A 17,765-nucleotide genomic window follows, 5' to 3' on the forward strand; every position below is an offset into this window, starting at 1 on the left:
CTTTGTTGGGAGTAGCTGCAAAGCCTTGCATGCTCCTTTTGCATGATGCATCCCAAACCTCAGCCTCTTATTTACAGTCCAAGTTCTGCAGGGGAATGTTTTTGTTTTTGGTTTGTTTTTTTTTATTTTACTTTGTTTTAATGCATGTTTATAACTACTTGGAATAAGGGCCTCGATGCTGTTGAGGGCTTTGAGGTAGGCAGGAATGAAAATAGTGCATAACTGGAGATGACTCCTCGTTCAGATCCCACTTTGATTTCATGCTGACCTACATTTGTACTCCTCTGGCATCCCAGTGTTTATTGTGATGTATTCCCCTGAAGTGCCTTCCAGTCTCCTTTCAGGGTGAAGGGGACAGATGAGGCCAGTGCTGGAGGTCTGTGTCACTCTCTGAGTGCCCTTTAACAGGAGTCCCATCAGTGTCACCAAGTGATGTGTGTGTGAAGTGAGCACCAGCCTAATTAATGACCCCTCAGCCAGGCTGAAACCAACCCAAACCAGTGGGGATTAAGGGGAAAAGTAAACTGTTCTGAAGCACTGCTACACCATTAGCATTCATTTAGCAGAAAAAACACATCAGAATATTATTTTAATTGATGTATCCTAGTGAACTTCCAGTCTTAAAAAGAAACTGCGTAGCTGTCATCCCTTTGACAGTCTCTGGAAGTACATGGTGCCACTTTGGGAAATGTGTCCAATTCCCTTAAATCCTTTTCTGTGCTCTACAGCCATAAATAATAATCCTTCCAGACACACAATTTCTTCTGAAACAAAGGAAATCTTTTTTTTCCCTTTCCTTAATCCATTCATAGCTTCTTACTAAAATAATAATTGATTGTCTCTATTGCTTTTATGAACAGTGTTAATGAATGTAGCAGGGCAAAATGAGAGTTATTCTGCAAAATGTGTCAGGATTGGAATGAAAAGGATGAGCAGAAATGTCTCTGAAATCATTTAGGGTTGAGCAAAACACTCATTTTTGTTTTTCTTTATAACTGCATAATTAAAAAAAAGATGGCAATGTGAAGGAGGCTGTGTTGCTTCAGCAGGGAACACGGGGGCATTTTGCTCCTCTGAGAGAGCTGTGAGCAGCTGGCTCAGCCCAGCCTGAGCTGGGAGCTGGAGAGAGCTGTCCTGGGTCTGGGGTGCCCCACAGGGACACACAGGGACAGAGGTGGCCGTGGTACATTCAGGTCAGAGTAGTACAGTCACAGCAGGAGCAAACCATATGCAGGATTTGTAAAACATTTGCATTATCAACTTAATGAGCTGGAAGGCAGCAAGGACCATCACCTTCCTGCTTTTCTACCTCTCTATTTTCTGATTTTTTGTTATGCACTCTTTTCCTACTTTGTCCAATAGTTATTTTATCCCAAGTGAAGAGACTTCTATAAATAATTTTAGGATTCTATTCAATAAGAGAACCTTTAATTGCAGTGGAAAGCTGCTTGGATTAAGAGTCTTGACATAAATCTCTCTACAAAATTTTCTTTTCATCAGCAAGTTAGAACTACACTTGGAAAAACCTGGTTTAAATAACCAGTAGGGGCTTCTAGCTTTTTAAAGGAAGATTTTTCAACCAGGAATGTTTGTGGAGTTGTCTAAATGACCTTCTTTGGTTTTTTTTTACCTTTACCATAATTTATTTCATATTAAGTTCTCAATTATTCATGTCTTATTATAAACTTATAATTATTGACTGCTTGGGGCAGACAGAGGAGCAGCATTGATGGGTTGTGGAGAGGAAGCCATTTTCCTCTGGGTAAATTGGTAAAAATAGCACATGGGGAACAAAACTTAAGGTCAACATGCAGTTACTGAAGCACCAGTCAATTTACAGGAGATTTATTTCATAAGAGCTCTGACACAATTGTGTGAACTCTTTATGGTAGTAGAAAATGGGAGTAAAAAAAGTGCTTTATGTGCAGTTTTTCTGGTATTGGCAATATTTAGCATATTATGGAAATATCCATCTCTACAAGTGATAGTTTAGAAGGGGTTTTTTGGAAGCTCTTGCAAATACTTATTTTGGTTTTTTGTCAAACTTGCCTTGAATCTCCCCTGTTCTGGGGAGAACAGATCTATTTTTTCCCTAATCTGGTTCAGATATTGAAAAAGTCACTTTGGTTTGCTTAGTCAATTAGTATGATTTTAACACCTTTTACTTGTAGCAATATTAGATTGTAATGAAACCTTGTAAGCCCCAGTTCTGAAAAGGTGTTTGAAGTGCACTGAGTTTTCTGTTTGCTCCCACAGGTCTGTGTTCAGAAGCTGAACCCGTAACCGATGTGTCACACAGCGAGCCAGTTCAGGAGAGCCCCTTCCGTCCCCCCTGCCATTCCTTCTCCACTGTCTTCGACGAGGACAAGCCCATAGCCAGCAGTGGAACCTACAACTTGGATTTTGACAACATTGAGCTGGTTGATTCTCTCCATGCCTTAGGGCCGAGCTCTGCAGAGCCCAAGAATCGTGACCCCAAAGCAAATGTCCGGAGAAAATCCACGGATTCGGTCCCAGTGTCCAAATCCACGTTGTCTCGGTCCCTCAGCCTGCAGGCCAGTGATTTTGATGGAGCATCTTACCTTGGCAACAGTGAGACATTAGCGCCCTCGGCAGATGCCTACAGTACTGGTTCTAGCAGTGCTTCCAGTACCCTCAAGAGAACAAAAAAGCCCAGAGCAGCTTCCTTAAAAAAGAAGCAGTCAGCCAAAAAACCTCTGGATGCTCCACTGGTGAAGGAAACCCCACAAGAACCTCCCTGAGCTTGGCCAAGCAGCTTGTGAGGACAAAGCACCTGAGGTGAAGGCTGACTCAGCAAAGCCTGAATGTACTGAACCTTCCAAAATCTCTGCTGAGAAAGAGGAGGCCCCATCTGTGCCTGAAGGATCCGAGCCTTCGGATCCGGACCGTTTGGAAGGGATTGGTGCATTTAGCTCCGGAGGCAGCAAGGTGCAGAACTCCCCCCCTGGCAGCAGGAAAACGCTGCCTCTAACCACGGCCCCCGAGGCTGTGGAGGTGACTCCGCCAGACACCGGGGGACAGGAGGACCCTCCCATCAAAGCGGTGAGGCTGGAGTTTGATTATTCTGAGGAGAAAGGGGGGAGTGAAGAGCAGCAGGAGAGCGCTCCTCCTCCCAAAAAAGCAGGGAAAAAGCCTGGTGCTAAAATGCCGCTCCGGAGGCCAAAGACTAAAAAGCCGGTGGAGAAGCTTGACAATGCTCCAACCACCCCGACCAAGTCGCCCACTGATCCAAACGAAATCCCCATCACTAAAGGCTCTTACACTTTTGATATCGACAAGTGGGACGATCCCAATTTTAACCCCTTCTCATCCAGTACAAAAATGCAGGAATCTCCCAAACTGCCTCAACAAACGTACAGCTTCGAACCAGACATGTGTGAGGACTCCATTGACCCTTTCAAGACTTCTTCTAAGATTGCCAGCTCGCCTTCCAAATCTCCAGCTTCCTTTGAGATACCAGCCAGTGCCAACGAAACAAATGGGACAGAAGGAGACAGCCTGAACAAACCTGCCAAGAAGAAGAAGACGCCACTAAAAACGTAAGTTAAAGGGCAGAGACGTTTCTAGAATAGAAGCAGCACGTCCCTTAGCACAGTTACACAGGATTTATAGCTGAACAGAGAGGGGGAGGTGACTTCGGGTGTTGGTGGCCACAACTGGAGTCATGCTGAGCTGTTTCTGCTCTCAACCTGCTTCCTCAATAATTTGATATTTCCAGAACTACCAAGCCACATTAGGCAACTGCATTTTTCAAGTCTTTGGGCTAAGTGTAGCTCTGAACCTGGTTAAATTTTCTCAGTTATGTACCCAATTTTATCAGTTATGTACTCAATTTTATCAGTTATATACCAAATTTTATTGGTTATGTACCCAATTTTATCAGTTATGTACCCAGTTTTCTGTGACCTCATTCTGAGAAGTTGATGCTGTTTAAGATGATGAAACTAATCACACCAGCACAACTATTTTATGAATCATTGTTTTTGAGTGTGGGATGTGAAATAGTGACAGTGAAAGGCAGTGACAATCTCATATTGCAAACAGCAGGAAGATGGTTTCATCCAGTGACTTATGCTATTTAAAAGAAAATAACCTAGAGCAGAAGAGTGCAGTATGGAAATAAATACATTTTTTAAAAATATATACACTACACATGAAATGTGAAAAAATTCATTTGCATGAAAGAGCTTGCAATTGTGCAGAAAGTTTAAAATATCCAAAACTACTATATGTTAGGGGAATACCCAGCTTTTAGACGTGGCTGACAAATTCCAAGATAAATTTTCTATGTTACTGTTGTTAGATATTTGGTTTAAAACCTCTATGACTGGTTGCTGATTTGCATGTTGCTTTATCTGTTCAGGTATGGTTATTTTGAGTTGTTGACCACTAAGTTTAAGTGTCCCATATATCTGAAATTGATTTCCTGTGTATCTAAGTTCATGTTCCTTTATGGTTTAAATGTTCCAGCTGACTAACAAAAATGGGAGCAAATTTTTTAAATGCCAATTTAAGATAAGAAGATAATGTGGTTAATGTAAAGCAGTACAAAAGCTGATCTCCTGTACAGGGTGAGATGGAGATTATTCAGATTTTTCTGAATAGCCTTCTGCCTTCTAAGCTTCTAATTCAAGTCCCTTGTCAGATTTGAGGAAGCTTGTACCTTTATTTTATTTTCTTTCTAGGGGTGTTTCTGACTTATTGATAGTTTAGTTGTGTAGTTGAGTTGTTTTCTTTGGGAGAGAAGCCTGTTTTTTTCCTGGTGTTGCTACTTCTTGAGGTTTACCTGAAACTTAGTGGTAAATGACATTTTTCCAAGCCTGCAGTCCAAACTGATTTGGTCCAGACCAAGGAGATTTAAAAGTCTGACAGCAAAAGAAGAACAATTTGAATGTTACTGGGGAAGTGCAGAGGGAAATTTTAATATCACCAGATCTTTAAGTTTTTGCAGCCAGCTAGAGCATTCTTGTGTCTTCCAGTAGCTGGAGTTGACAGACCCCCAGAGTGGGCCTCTTGGGTTCTCCCATCTGCTTTGAATACTGGAAAGAATTCCAAAGTTATTAATTTAGGGGGAAAATGAGTTTACAGAGAGTTTGCTAAGCCATGTTTGTCCTTGAGAAAATCCATCACAGAAAAATTCTGTCTTGGAATCACAAAGTTCAGTGCTGGTGTTCATCAGGGTGGGGAGGTGAAGCTCCCCCAGCTCAGGGCTCACAAGTTCTTGGGTCAGGAGGGCTGCAGGAATTCCCAGCCCATGCTTGGCACTGCTTTCACTGGGTTGTGTTGTGTGCTGCTCACTGCAGCCCTGTAACCTACTTTTGCAAGTGTTTTTGTTTTTTTTTTTTTTTCACAAAGATGAGACTGCATATTAATAACCCATTGCAGCCTGCAACTGTGGTACTTTCTAGAAGAAAATTACCTTCAGGCTTGAGATGGGATGCCAGGGTAGGCAGTGGCAGGAGGTTTTATTAGCCCTGTTGAGGGGTGCAGAAATCAAACCCTGTTTGAAAATGAGTTCCTCATGTGGAAAGGCAGTGAGTTCTAGATTAGAGGTGAAGAAGCCAGGCATGAGTTTAAGCCTTTGCTGAGCTTGTACTACTTTGAATCTGAGCCATGTGCTCAGTCTAACATGTGTTAATCAATAAAAATAAGCCATTTTTGTTTTTGAATGAAACTGCAAGAATTTAAGCACTGACCTTCCCTGTGAAAAGATGAGGTTTTTACAAGAGATGTGAGCTCAACACAAACTGCTCCCTGTTCATCTCCCCGAGTGCTGAGCTGCTTGGAGACAATCACACTGCTCAGGTGATGCTGAGCAAAGAGCAGCTGATGCCTCCCCAGAGCCAGCTCACTGTGATGATGGTTTGCAGAGATATTGCTTGTGCAGGCATTGCTCTGGAAGCCCTTGGATGGCTGGAGGCTGTTTGGAAATGGAAGGTGCCAGCTGTCATGAGCATTGCACGTGAGGAGAGATGAGCAGGTGCTGCCAAGCTTATAAGGAAATGAAAACTTCTCTTAGTCTAAGCTGTTTGGCAAGGTTTGCTTCTGCTTTGGGTGTAACCAGTTTGCTCTGTCAGAACACTAGGTTAGGTTTTGGAGAGAGCCAAACCAGATGATATTTAAAGAAATGTCATTTTTTGTCCTGACCTGGGTAAATGGTTTGAAATGGTCAAGTAGCATTTTCTGTGCTGTCACAGCACATCAGCAAACATGACAAAACCTGGAATAACTGTGCCCTCTCCTTAAGCTTAGATGCCATTCAAGAACAGTTTTGCATCTCATATAATAACAAATACTGTGTTCTGAAAAGCAAGCAGGTGGCCTCCATCAGGGCAGGCAAGGACAGTTAGTGTGTTGAGAGGAATTAACTTGAAGGTGTCAGCTTTGAAAAATGTGTTTTGTAAGATGCAAATGTTTTAAAAGTATAACATTGAACTAGAAAACACTGAAGGACTTGATGAATATTTTTATTTTCTCCTTGTGTATTTCAAAATAAAAAGTAGGGGTTAAGATTATACAGGTAGAAAATCTGCATGATCAGATTGCCTTAACACATTAACATTAACAGAGTATTTGTAGGTTAATCTTTTTTGTCAGTTCCTTCTGTCTGTCTCTCTTCTTTGTCTTATTTGTCTTAGGATGGTAGAAGATGTGATGTCTGTATGTTCTCTGTTGTAAGTAATTCTAAGCTAACAATTCAAATTTCCTCTTTGATTTATGGGCTTTTTAATTTTACTTATTTATTTTGCAGCATGATCAGTTACTATTCAGCATGCAGCTTTTATGTTAATGATTTCACTTCACTTGCACATATGAAAGCTATTTTAAGTAAGATGCCTGACTGTGATTGAGTTTGCCTCATTATCTGTTGCCTATCAAAGAAGATCCTCATTTAAAACCTATAGAAATTTTGTATCCTTGAGCTAAAATATGGAAGTTTTATTTCTACCACTGAACAACATTGTACAATCAATTCCTTGTAAATACTGCATAAAATGCTTGTCTTTCTTGAAGGAAAAAGTTATCCTAATTAATTCTGTCATCATAACTGGATAATTAATGGCATTGAACACACCAATATTCAGCTGGCCAATTTATTTTCCCCTCTAGATATGGTACTGATTTACTCTCTGCCCATTGAAACCCACCATTAGAATTTCTGGTGTCAGCCTTGTCATCGTTGATCAGGGATGACCTGGTGGGCAGGCATTTTTGCCACTGCATCTCAGTTCAAACATAAAGTCTCTATCAGTGAGTTTGCTAGAGTATTTTACTCCCTTTTGTAGCTAGTAACATCAGTGGTTTTGAATAACTCTGGCAATGTGCATCAAGAGAATAGACAAATAATTAGTTTATTCTTGGTTAGAAAATATTTTTAGCCAATTGTGAATAAAGGCAACATCAATAATTATATACCATCATGACATAATTTATATTCTTCATTCATTTTGCTTGACTGAAACCTGTGGGCTTTTGGAGGGCTACAGTGTCCGTGCTCCCAGTGTACACTGTGAGGTGTCAGGGGAACTGGAAGCAGAATTGCCATATTTCTTGTTGTATTTGTTTTTAAAAAGGTCTGGTGTGCCCATTTGTAATGACACAGCTCATTCTGGCATCTGGGGAACAGCATCTGCCTCAGATGGTTTTATATAGTTCATCTAAAGCAAACCAGGTTTTTTCTTCCTGGTTTTTGGGGTCATTGGAGCCTAAGTTTATCACTGTTTGAATTCTCAGGTGAAGGTGTGGGTTAGACCTAATTTTGGGATGTGAAACTGAAGCAGACAGAAGCTGAATCATTTCCACAGGGCCCTGGAGGGTGCCTGTGGTGGAGCAGGGATTTGAATTGCAGCTGAATTTGAAATGCAGTCTGCTCTGTGAATGTGTCAGGAGCTAGCATGAAAAATATGGCAATCCTGCTGCTCTCAGCTTTGGAGGGATGGAGGCCTGTTCCAAGTGCATGACAAAATATGTACCCATGGCATGGTTCTCTGTGGTGCTGCTTCCTAATGGATGGGATTTTAATGCAGAAGGGCTTACAGAGGTTGCATTGTCTGTGGCTGTCTCTTGCTAAGTGTGAAATGACCTGATTCTTGCTGCTGTTACCATATTAACAGTTTGAACTTTATTTTCAGTGATACATTTAGGGTGAAAAAATCACCAAAAAGATCCCCACTATCAGATCCTCCTTCTCAGGTAAAGTGCTGCCTTATTTTGATGCATGTAATTTGAGTCCTTGAAGGGGTAAAAAGAAGGAAATTTTATTAATTTAATTGGAATTGTATGTTTAATAACAGAAGATATTTTTGTTGTAGACTTGTACTTTCAATAATAGAGGAGATTTTTGTAAAGAATATATGCATGTGTCCAAGTATAGCATGCTGGGCTATTACCATAAAGCATTAATCTTTTGTCCTCTAAAAGTGTGTATACAATATGTAGTAGATCTAATATTTTCTCTGGGAATTCCAGCTAGAGTATTAGCTAATGTACTTTGGAAAGCCCTCTGTTAAGATGGAGCAAGGATATGAGTAAATATCTTCAGTCTGAAAAACAAGACTATCGCTATCCACCCTGGAATTTTTAGATTAGGAAGTAAGAAACTAAATGGTCCAAATTGGTGGGCTGGAAGGGAAATAGAAATAAACCAAGTGGGCTGATCTCCCAGGAGCATGTGCTTGGATAGTTTGATTCCATGTTGTAAACTGCTGGCAGGTGGTTTTCTTGGAAGAGAAGTTGACAAAAGCTGCTCTTCTAAAGGCCTGACTGCTTTGATGTGGCACAGCTCCTTCCGTGCTGCTGCTCCTCTTCCTGTTATCCATCCTGCCCTTTTATTTGTGCTGCTTGACAGTGTAGAAGCGAAGAGAGGGGAAAGAGTTCATGACCTTGTGGCCCTACAAGGGTTTGTTCCTGTGAGAGAAGCCTGAAAAGTCAGTTTTGGTAGTCAGGGACTTCAGTGACGGGTGATGTGTGCCACTTGTGTCAAGTGCATAACAGATTTTAACAGCTCTGGATCTTCTTTCTTCCCTGTTATCAAAGCAGCTTTGCAATGCAAGTGTTTATCATCAAAGAGCTTAGTTATACTGGGAAAACTTGCTGCTGGTAGAGTTAGTATTTTCCATTAAGTATTTCATACAGCACTGCAGCAGAGATTATGGAATTAAAGAGATGGCTCTGGTGGTGCAAGGGAATTCAGAGATGGAGCTGTTCCATGTGTTAGTGAAAGATAATGGAATTAACTGGCTCTTGTTTGCTGCAGGATCCCACTCCGCTGCCAACTCCAGAAACGCCTCCTGTCATCTCCGCGGTGGTTCACGCCACGGATGAGGAGAAGCTGGCGTCCTCCGTGACGGGGCAGAAATGGACCTGCATGACTGTGGACCTGAACACGGACAAGCAGGACTACCCTCAGCCCTCTGACCTGTCCACCTTCGTCAATGAGACCAAGTTCAGCTCTCCCACAGAGGGTACTGCTCCAGCCAGGGGGGTCTGCTGAGAGAGAGGGCTTGGTTTGGCCAGGGATGTTGGCCTGTGCTCTGCTGAATGCAGACTCTTATTAGGATACCCTAAAAATGGTGCTGTGCTCTCTAGGCCATTCTGGGGAGCTGAATGTAAGACCTCAGCAGTCCAGCCTTGAGTTTTCAGGAAAGAAAAGATGCTTAAAGGGAAATGAGAAGATCCTTCAGAGAAAGGCTTTTGCTTCCTTTGTGTGATTGTTTTTCTCTGTGAGCAGTGTGTTTTCTCAGTGCCTTCACAGCAGAATGGGGTCTGCTACTGCTCCAGAGTCACTGAACTACTGATTCTGCCTGAGCCTGTTTCTTAACCTGCATGGGGAAAGGTCCCATGTTAAAATTCTGCTCAAATTTTCTGTATTGCAGTAATACCCATACCATGCCAGCTCTTGTCCAGCTTCCTGGGCTCCAGGTATCTTCATGCAAAAAGTGTCCAGGATATCCCCTCTATAAGATAGTTACCATTCACATTTCCAGATAAAATTCCCTACTAGATCAACTATGAAAGTTTTTCCTGCCATACTTTCCTATGAGCAGCTGGGAGCCAAAGCTGGAAGTTTCCATTTAGAGAACTGTCATTCCAGGTCTGTGAAAGTTGGAAGGGACAGAATTAAGAAAATTTGTGTGTGGCCTTCCTTGGGGCTACCAGAGGGAATTCTGTTTTGCAACATCTGCTCCAAAGGCAGATGTTCAGCTTTGTGGGTGGGAAGCATGTTTAACTTGGCTTAAACTTTTTCTTCTTGATTAGAATTAATTTTTTCCCCCCAGCCTTTCAGTCCCTGTCCCAATCTACCATTAAATCTACTTTCTGCCATTTTAGGCTGGGTCTAAATTTTTTGCCTGTTTAAAAACTTTTTTGTCAAGGTGTTTGACATCAAAAAGCAACAACAGTCACAGTGCTTTTGTTGATATGCACATGCTTTTGTGCCCTGGGATTTTCTGAAATCTGTTGAGTATTCTAAACAGATAAATATTTCAGTCTGGATGAATTCATTTGTCTTTATTGGTCAAATCATAAATTTTAGACATTGACTTCCCTGTATTTGTATTTTAAAAAATAACTTAAAAAACACTTTTTAGAAAATAAGCATCCCTAAATCTGGGAAGATGGCAACTATATGAAAGAAAATGGAACAAAAGAATAGTGAGAGACACTCTGAAACAATCATTTTAGCTTTCAAAGTGGGTAGAAGAAAGTGAGCAAAGCTCCTAATTAAATGGTAATTGTCTTGTCTCATGTGTGCTGCATGGTACAGTCGGGGTTTCAGATTACTCACTCATTATAATCAACAATGCTTCTGCTTTTCATATCTCTTAAAAATAATTTTTTTTTTCCCCTTGACAGTCTTGCTCCTGCAGCTTTGAGAAATTTCTGAGTAATTTGAGGGCTGTTTCTCAGTGTAGATATTTTTACCTCTCCCAGACAACCGTGTGTTACCCTGTAACCTAACACTGCATCTGTACAGATACTGGCTCCTGAGCCAGCCAGTGCATCCAGCCCTTATCTGTTTCAGGCACTGCCTGTAGCTGCTGCCATTTTCCTGTTGCACAGACCCGAAATAAGCTGTAATTATTAGCAGAAAATTCTGATGTAATCTTGCAGCTATTTGTAGGAGGAGTTGGAGGACATCACTTAGTAAGTCTGTTGTACGTGTTTATAAAAGATAATTATCTTGCTTCGTGGGATATCCTGGGCTTTTCTGATTTTGAATGTACAGAGATAACTAGAGCCTAAGATTTTGAAGGGGAGATGATGTCTGAGGGGAGAGGAGAGAGAAGAATTGTGCTGGAGACTCCTGAGAGCAGTGAGACGACACAAACTGCGTTTAGCCAGCCGAGTTATTCCTTTTGTTTCTACTTGGACTATTTCCATCTGTGTCCTGCCTGGTTTTTCTTGGTTTGTTTTTTTGGTTTTTTTTTTTTAATCAGCAGTGAAGTGAAATGTGTGTTGTCCCAGCAGTCAGTTTGGATTGGGATTGCAGAGCTGCTGGCAGTGCTGCAGGCAGGTGGAGGATCCCTGTGGCTGTGCCAGCAGAGGACAGTGCCGGAACGTCTGCTGCCCCTGAGGCTGCCTGGACACCCAGGGCTTGCTCTCTGGAGCACAAAGCTGCTCCATAAATGCTCCTGATGCACCTCGCTGGGCTGTCTGTGCATAAATGGGATACAGAGAGGCAGTTTCTAAACACTTGCTGCTGTTTCCTGGGATTTCAGGCTTTTTCCTGCCGTTCAGCTCCTCATAGAGGGTTTGAATTCATCCTACCAGTTTGGGTTTTGCTTTCACTAGGAAGAGAAGTGAATGAGAAGGCTGTTGCTGGTATCTGACACCAGGAGGTTGTCCATCTTGCCTGGCTCCCTATTACCATTAAAAACATATGGTGCTAGGAATTTCAACGTGAGGAGCCTCCTATTACACTTTCTCTTCACTTACAAGTTTTACTGTGAATATCCCCAACCAGTACTGAGGGTTTGTGGCTCCTCCTCTTCAGTGATTGTTTGACAAAATACATAGCTTGTGGAATTACAGTCCTTGTGCGATGCTTTTTATTACTAAAAAAGCAAATCAAGCATTGTAAAATCACATTGAACCCTCTAAAACTTTCTTAACAAATCAGGCTAGAGATTCTCTTCAGGTTTATTTGTTTTTAAACATCAAACATTTTAATGGTGGTTATCATCTTCTTAATGGAAGCTCTGTTTTTCAAAAGCTGCCCAAATCTAGAAGGATTTTAGCACATGATTTTATCATAATGCAAATGCTAGTGTGCATTTCCTTAGGATTTATTTAGAGTCAGAATCAAATTATGCAAGTGGTTTATTGAATTAAGTCATGGAAACAGAACAAAGTACAGCATTTGGACAAATTAATTATGCATTTAATTTTAAATTAAGCTGTCATTGTAGGAAGTTTGCTTTTATTTGAGTGCAGGAAGGTATGATCTTTTTCCTGTGTTAGTTTTGTCTGCTTCTGTATCAACTACTGGGTGACCATGGACTGGGGAGAAATGCTGGTTATCCCCCTCAGTGTAACTGGGAGATGAGAAGCAGAGAAGCAGTAAAGATTTGCATTTTTATTAAATTTTAGACTTAGGGTTCTTTGTAAATCTTCCTGCCTTAGACTCTTTCTCTGAAAACAAAATGTGAGAACAGCCCCTTAAACTGGGCTGGTGCCTCATCCCTGGTTCATGAGCATTCAGGTATTTTAGGTTCCTTTTTCTTCAGTGATAGCCCAGTACTTGTTCTGAATTAAGAGTGTGATAAACATGAAAAAATAGAAATTAATTTTTCTCAACAACTGTTAAAATATGTTTAAAAGAAATCGGCATCAGCATTGCCATGTATTGAAAAAATGTGTTTTCTGTGATAAGATAACATGATAAGGGAAAGTTGTCTGTACTCTGAAATGACTCTGAAACCTTCTCAATATTCTGGTCCCTGGGGCAAATTAAAAAGCAGAATTTTCTTCTGGCAAGCTGATTTGCCTGAAATGTGTCAGGTTCATTGTTGAAAATGAGTGAATATTAGCGCCTTTTACTTTCTCTCTGTGTAATCTATTTTTAATATGTCATTGGAAAGTATTGAGCAGAGTGGGAGTGGCTCTTGTCAATGAGAAGACCTCTCATTTACTTCTGAAAAAAAATCATGTCATGGCATGTATTAACACCTCTTTTTTTGTTTCTGTTGCAGAATTGGAATATGGCAACTCATATGAAATAGAATATATGGAGAAAATAGGCTCCTCTGTGCCTGTAAGTTCTCACCTCCATTTCCATTCATTTGCATTCCCCTGTCAGAATATACTATCCTGGTAATGCCCTCAGACTCACCACCCTTTAAATTAATTATAATGAGCCTGCAGCAGATTTGCAAAACCCATTCCTTGAAATTGGCATAACTGGGGGAAATTGCCTGTGCTTAGTTGTCCTGTGTCCTGTAAAGCTTTTCCATTTCATTATTTTATTTCTAAGCTAGCATCACAGTAGTTCTCTCTGGAGATTCAAAGCCAATCAGTATTTCCAGCAGTGCAGAGTGCAGAGCTGTCTACACCAACTGCTGAACTCTTTTAAGAAATTGGGAGTAAAAGTTTGAAGAAGCTGGAGGGAGCCAGGAGAGAGACAGAATTAGTGTGAGGTCTAGAATGCAGCACTGTACATTATCACTCTTTTCACCTTCTTTTTAGTCATGGATTTGATAGCCTGACTGGATCCAATGAGGGGATATCCACTGGAGACATTAGGAAAATCATTCAGGTGGTGCTTAAAGCAGTGAGAATATTCAGTGGGTATTTTAGTAACACCCTCAGCCAAGGGGTGCCTCCTGCCTGACAGAAGCAGAAATCTGATTAACCCCAAACTGGGAGAAGAAGAGCCACTACAAAGAGTGAACTGTTTAGGTTTTGTCCTTTAATAGTTTCTTCCTGGGAGGATCCATGTCAGTATCAGCATTACAGCCCTGTATTATTAGTTTTCTGTCAACTCATTTGCTCACTAAAGGCTTCAGTGACCTGAATTATCTTTAATGGAGAATGGTTGAATTGCTTAATGAGTTTCTCTTTCCCTGTGGCCAGCAGGATGACAGCACCCAGAAGAAGCAGTCCTTGTACCTAATGTTTGATGCACAGCAGGAGAGCCCAGTGAAATCACCTCCCATCAGATTGTCTGACTCCACAACTCCCTGCTCAGGGTAGGTCACAGTGAGCAGTGCAGAGCCTGTCAGGGGACTGGGTTACCCTCAGAGCACATACACAGGAACTTCTTCCTCTCTCTGCCTCTGTACTGCCAAGTTATTTGTTTAAAAATAGATCTCCATCTGTGTACACATACGATAGAGAGCAGAGGGCAAAGAGACACAAGTTTCATGGTGGAATAAGGACATGGATTTCTCCTTCACATTCTAACTAAATAGTCACAGTGGCAACTGTTTTACTGGGCAGTGGCCTCCTACTTAAAGCTTTTTCCTCAGATACTGAGGTAATTTTCACATTAATGTAGAAATCTGTTAATTGCAGTTTTTCACTTGGTTTTCCCTGGATACATTTTCTGAACAAGGGCTCTTGTTCATAAGACCACGATGTGGGAATTGTGTTTACTTCCAATAATTTTGCTTGTCAAGGTCATCTGTTCTTGTGAGTAAGAGTTGTGTTTTGGGAGAGAGGTAGGTCACAGTGAGAAAGGGGTAAAAAGGCAAGTGAGGAATACTGAAGAAATGTGACATTTCTGATGGAACTGGTTTTATGTTGATGTCTCCAGTGCATTGTTTTGAAAGGATATTTCAAAGTGATACGAGATATAATGATGTACATTTGAGTTGAAACAATGTGTGTATAAATATATTTTTATATATACGCGTACACATGAAAGTGATGAATAGGCCTTGCTCAGCGGTTCCCAGAAGCAGAATTGTGAAGCTGAAAACATGTGCACAATCTTTTTCCAGGTCGAGTTTTGAAGACCCTGAAGCCCAGCAGTCCTCTGGCATGAAAATCCCACACCCAGCGTCCCGAGTCCTCGCTGCCAGCCAAGAGGCACATTTACAGTCCCCTGACAAGGCCAAGCAGAAGGACCTGGAGGCCATGACTCTAGGAACAACTCCAGAGGCCGTTGAAATCGTGAGTCCTGTATGATAAGAGTTTGGGAATCATCTTCCTCTAGAAATTTTGCATTTTGCTTTTGGCCCGAACAGCTTGGGCAATGTCTCTGTTGCTTATTCAGCCTCCTCTTTACCCTTCAGGCATCTCCTGAAGACTCCTTTGTCTCTGCTGATGCTCTTCTCAATAGGATATCTAAGAAAGCCTCAATATGTGATCAGCCTGAATATCTAGATCCTGACCTGGCAGAAAAAAAACCCCCAGTATTTGCTCAAAAACTTCAGGTTTGTAGCAGAAATATAAATGTCCTTTTCTTTCTGTTTGTCCATACACAGGCAAAGGAATGCTTTGCCTCATCTAAAAGGGGTGGAGGGAGGCTTGGAGGGCATGTGGAAAAGAATTAAAAGAATTATTTAATTCTTTCTAAAGTAACTCTCCCCTTTCAAAGACTTGAGGAACAAAGACATTTTCATTTAACTCATGTAATTCATATAATACATAACCTTAAATTTCTTCAACACCTATCCTATGTACCTCTAATGTATGTATTTTCCAGAAGTCTTTCCAAAGCAAATTTTTAAGCTTGAGCACAGGACTTGATGTGTGGAGAGTTGTCTTGTCACCTGGCCTTAGTAAGTCTGTATGTATAGATTCATTTTTTGAGATTCAGGACCTAATTCTGCTGAAATGAAAATCAGGCTTTGTTTTTCTTGTAATTTCTCTAATGCAGAATTTGGCATAGTTTCTTCTAGGAAAAGCAAATGGATCTGCAGAACAATTCTGTATGTCAGGACATATTTTCTGGAATATTTACAGTGAAATTTTTAAAAAGCAAAGGTTGAACTAAGATTGACATGTGGCATAAATTCACATAAAATGGGAATGAAAGGGAGAGGAGTCTGTGATAAAACAGCTTTAGCTTTAGAAAACATTTATTTTACGTGAAGTATTGTTCATACTGATCACCTAATAAAAAATATTTTTCTGCACAGCTGCCTCAAAACTAACCAAGCCCTGGAATTTTGCATCACTGTCCTCACCATGAGAGGAATTTGGGGTGTTTGTCACCCAGGAATTGTCCAAGTTTCACGTTAAAATTTAACTGCCCATTTTTGCGTGTGTCAAACATTTCTTACCATGTTCTTACCACATTTTTTTCCCTGTGGGGGACTCCCCCACCAAACCCTTGGACAGGAGGAGCTAGAGTTTGCTGCCATGAGGATAGAAGCTCTGAAGTTAGCCAGGCAGATTGCCCTCTCCTCCCTGCGCTCCAAGGTACCTGCTTTGTGCCTGCCCTGTGTGTGTGAGTGTGCACAGCCCGAGTGCTGCTTGTCCTGGGGGGACCCCAGGAGCATGCTGGCAGCAGAGCTGACACAGAAATGCTGTCACCCCACTCACACCCCAATTAACAACAGGCAAGAAGCAGCAGCGTTCCTTCAGCAGGAGTTGGGTTCTGCAGTCCAGGTGGTGTTTGTCATTTCTCTGAAGCAAGATTTGTCCTAAAATGTTTGATGGTGAAGAGTACCAGGCCTGCTTTGGCCATAAGGACATTCTGTCTTCTGATGGTATTTTCAGCTTGAAGTCAGACACCTTTGACCCTCAGTGTTTGGAAGTGAAGAAATCAGTCAACCTTGCCCTCAGGCATCTGAAGAAAGGGACTGCAGCAGGGTTGGAAGGGCTGCAGAGCTCCCAAGGAAAAAAGGCCTCACATCACAATGTGTCTTTATTCATAAAGATCTAAATCTTATTTTTTTCATTGCTACTTCCAGGTCCTGCTGGCTAGTTGTGCCTCACAGAAATGCTTTGCTCTGCTGTAGGGATGCACATGGAACTCACTGTGTTTGGAAAGCCAAAAAAGTCATTCCATGAATGTTGGTGGCTTCCTTGGGAAAGGGTATCGGCTGAATGGGATGGCAGTGTCCTGCTGCAGTGAGACATTTCATTCCAAATGAGGAGAATGTGCTTCTGACATGTCCTTCTCCAGTAACCTTCCTCTTCTACTGTCCATTAATAGGTCAGCAGAAAGTCTTTGGCCAATCCTAAATTGCCTGGAGTTCATTGCATCACAATAGCATTTGGGCTGGTTTCAGGGTAGAATCTCTTGATGCTTTAAAGTTATTAAGTAGCTACTTCATAAAAGTAAAGATTTTTTTAAGGTTAACTGTACTCCTCTGAAAAAACAATGATCATATTTGATTTATTTCACATGCCTTAAATAGCCCAGGAGCCACCTTGTTTCTGCTGTGCACATATATTTACTAAGGTAAACACATTCCTCACAGATTTAGGAGTATTTTAGAGTATGGTTTAGAGTGGTTACAATCTTTTATTTGATTAAGAAAAACATGCTGTTGTCTTCGTTAGAAGGACTAACCAAGCTGAAACCTGTAATGAGGAACATAAAAAGCGAAGGAGGAAAAACAAAAATAATTTTCCTGTGTGTGACTGTGTCCCCTTTCTCTGTCATGTCAGGTGTTGGAAGAGAATGAGAGGTGAGATCCTCTCTCAAATTCCTTGTCCTCCCAGCACTTTGCTGGAACATGAAGGATTCAGGACCTCCAGCATCAGGAAACACATAATATTACATAGATGCTCTTCATGGGTTATACAGAAAAAATCTGCTTAAAATCTGCATTTCTGCAACCAGCCAG

The 17,765-nt window shown here is 41.3% G+C and overlaps 1 protein-coding gene across 1 annotated transcript in view; it reads left to right on the forward strand.

Annotated features, from left to right (window-relative positions):
• Window positions 1-17,765, forward strand: part of TACC2 (transforming acidic coiled-coil containing protein 2) — a 116,577-nt gene that overhangs the window by 81,638 nt on the left and 17,174 nt on the right. Inside the window, 9 exon segments of the mRNA XM_030950686.1 lie at window positions 2,257-2,756; window positions 2,758-3,560; window positions 8,154-8,214; window positions 9,278-9,485; window positions 13,215-13,276; window positions 14,095-14,210; window positions 14,964-15,135; window positions 15,258-15,398; window positions 16,309-16,389. Of these exon segments, the coding sequence (XP_030806546.1) occupies window positions 2,257-2,756; window positions 2,758-3,560; window positions 8,154-8,214; window positions 9,278-9,485; window positions 13,215-13,276; window positions 14,095-14,210; window positions 14,964-15,135; window positions 15,258-15,398; window positions 16,309-16,389 (2,144 nt within the window).

The sequence above is a fragment of the Camarhynchus parvulus genome, chromosome 6, assembly GCF_901933205.1.
Source record: "Camarhynchus parvulus chromosome 6, STF_HiC, whole genome shotgun sequence".
Classification (NCBI taxonomy): Eukaryota; Metazoa; Chordata; class Aves; order Passeriformes; family Thraupidae; genus Camarhynchus; species Camarhynchus parvulus.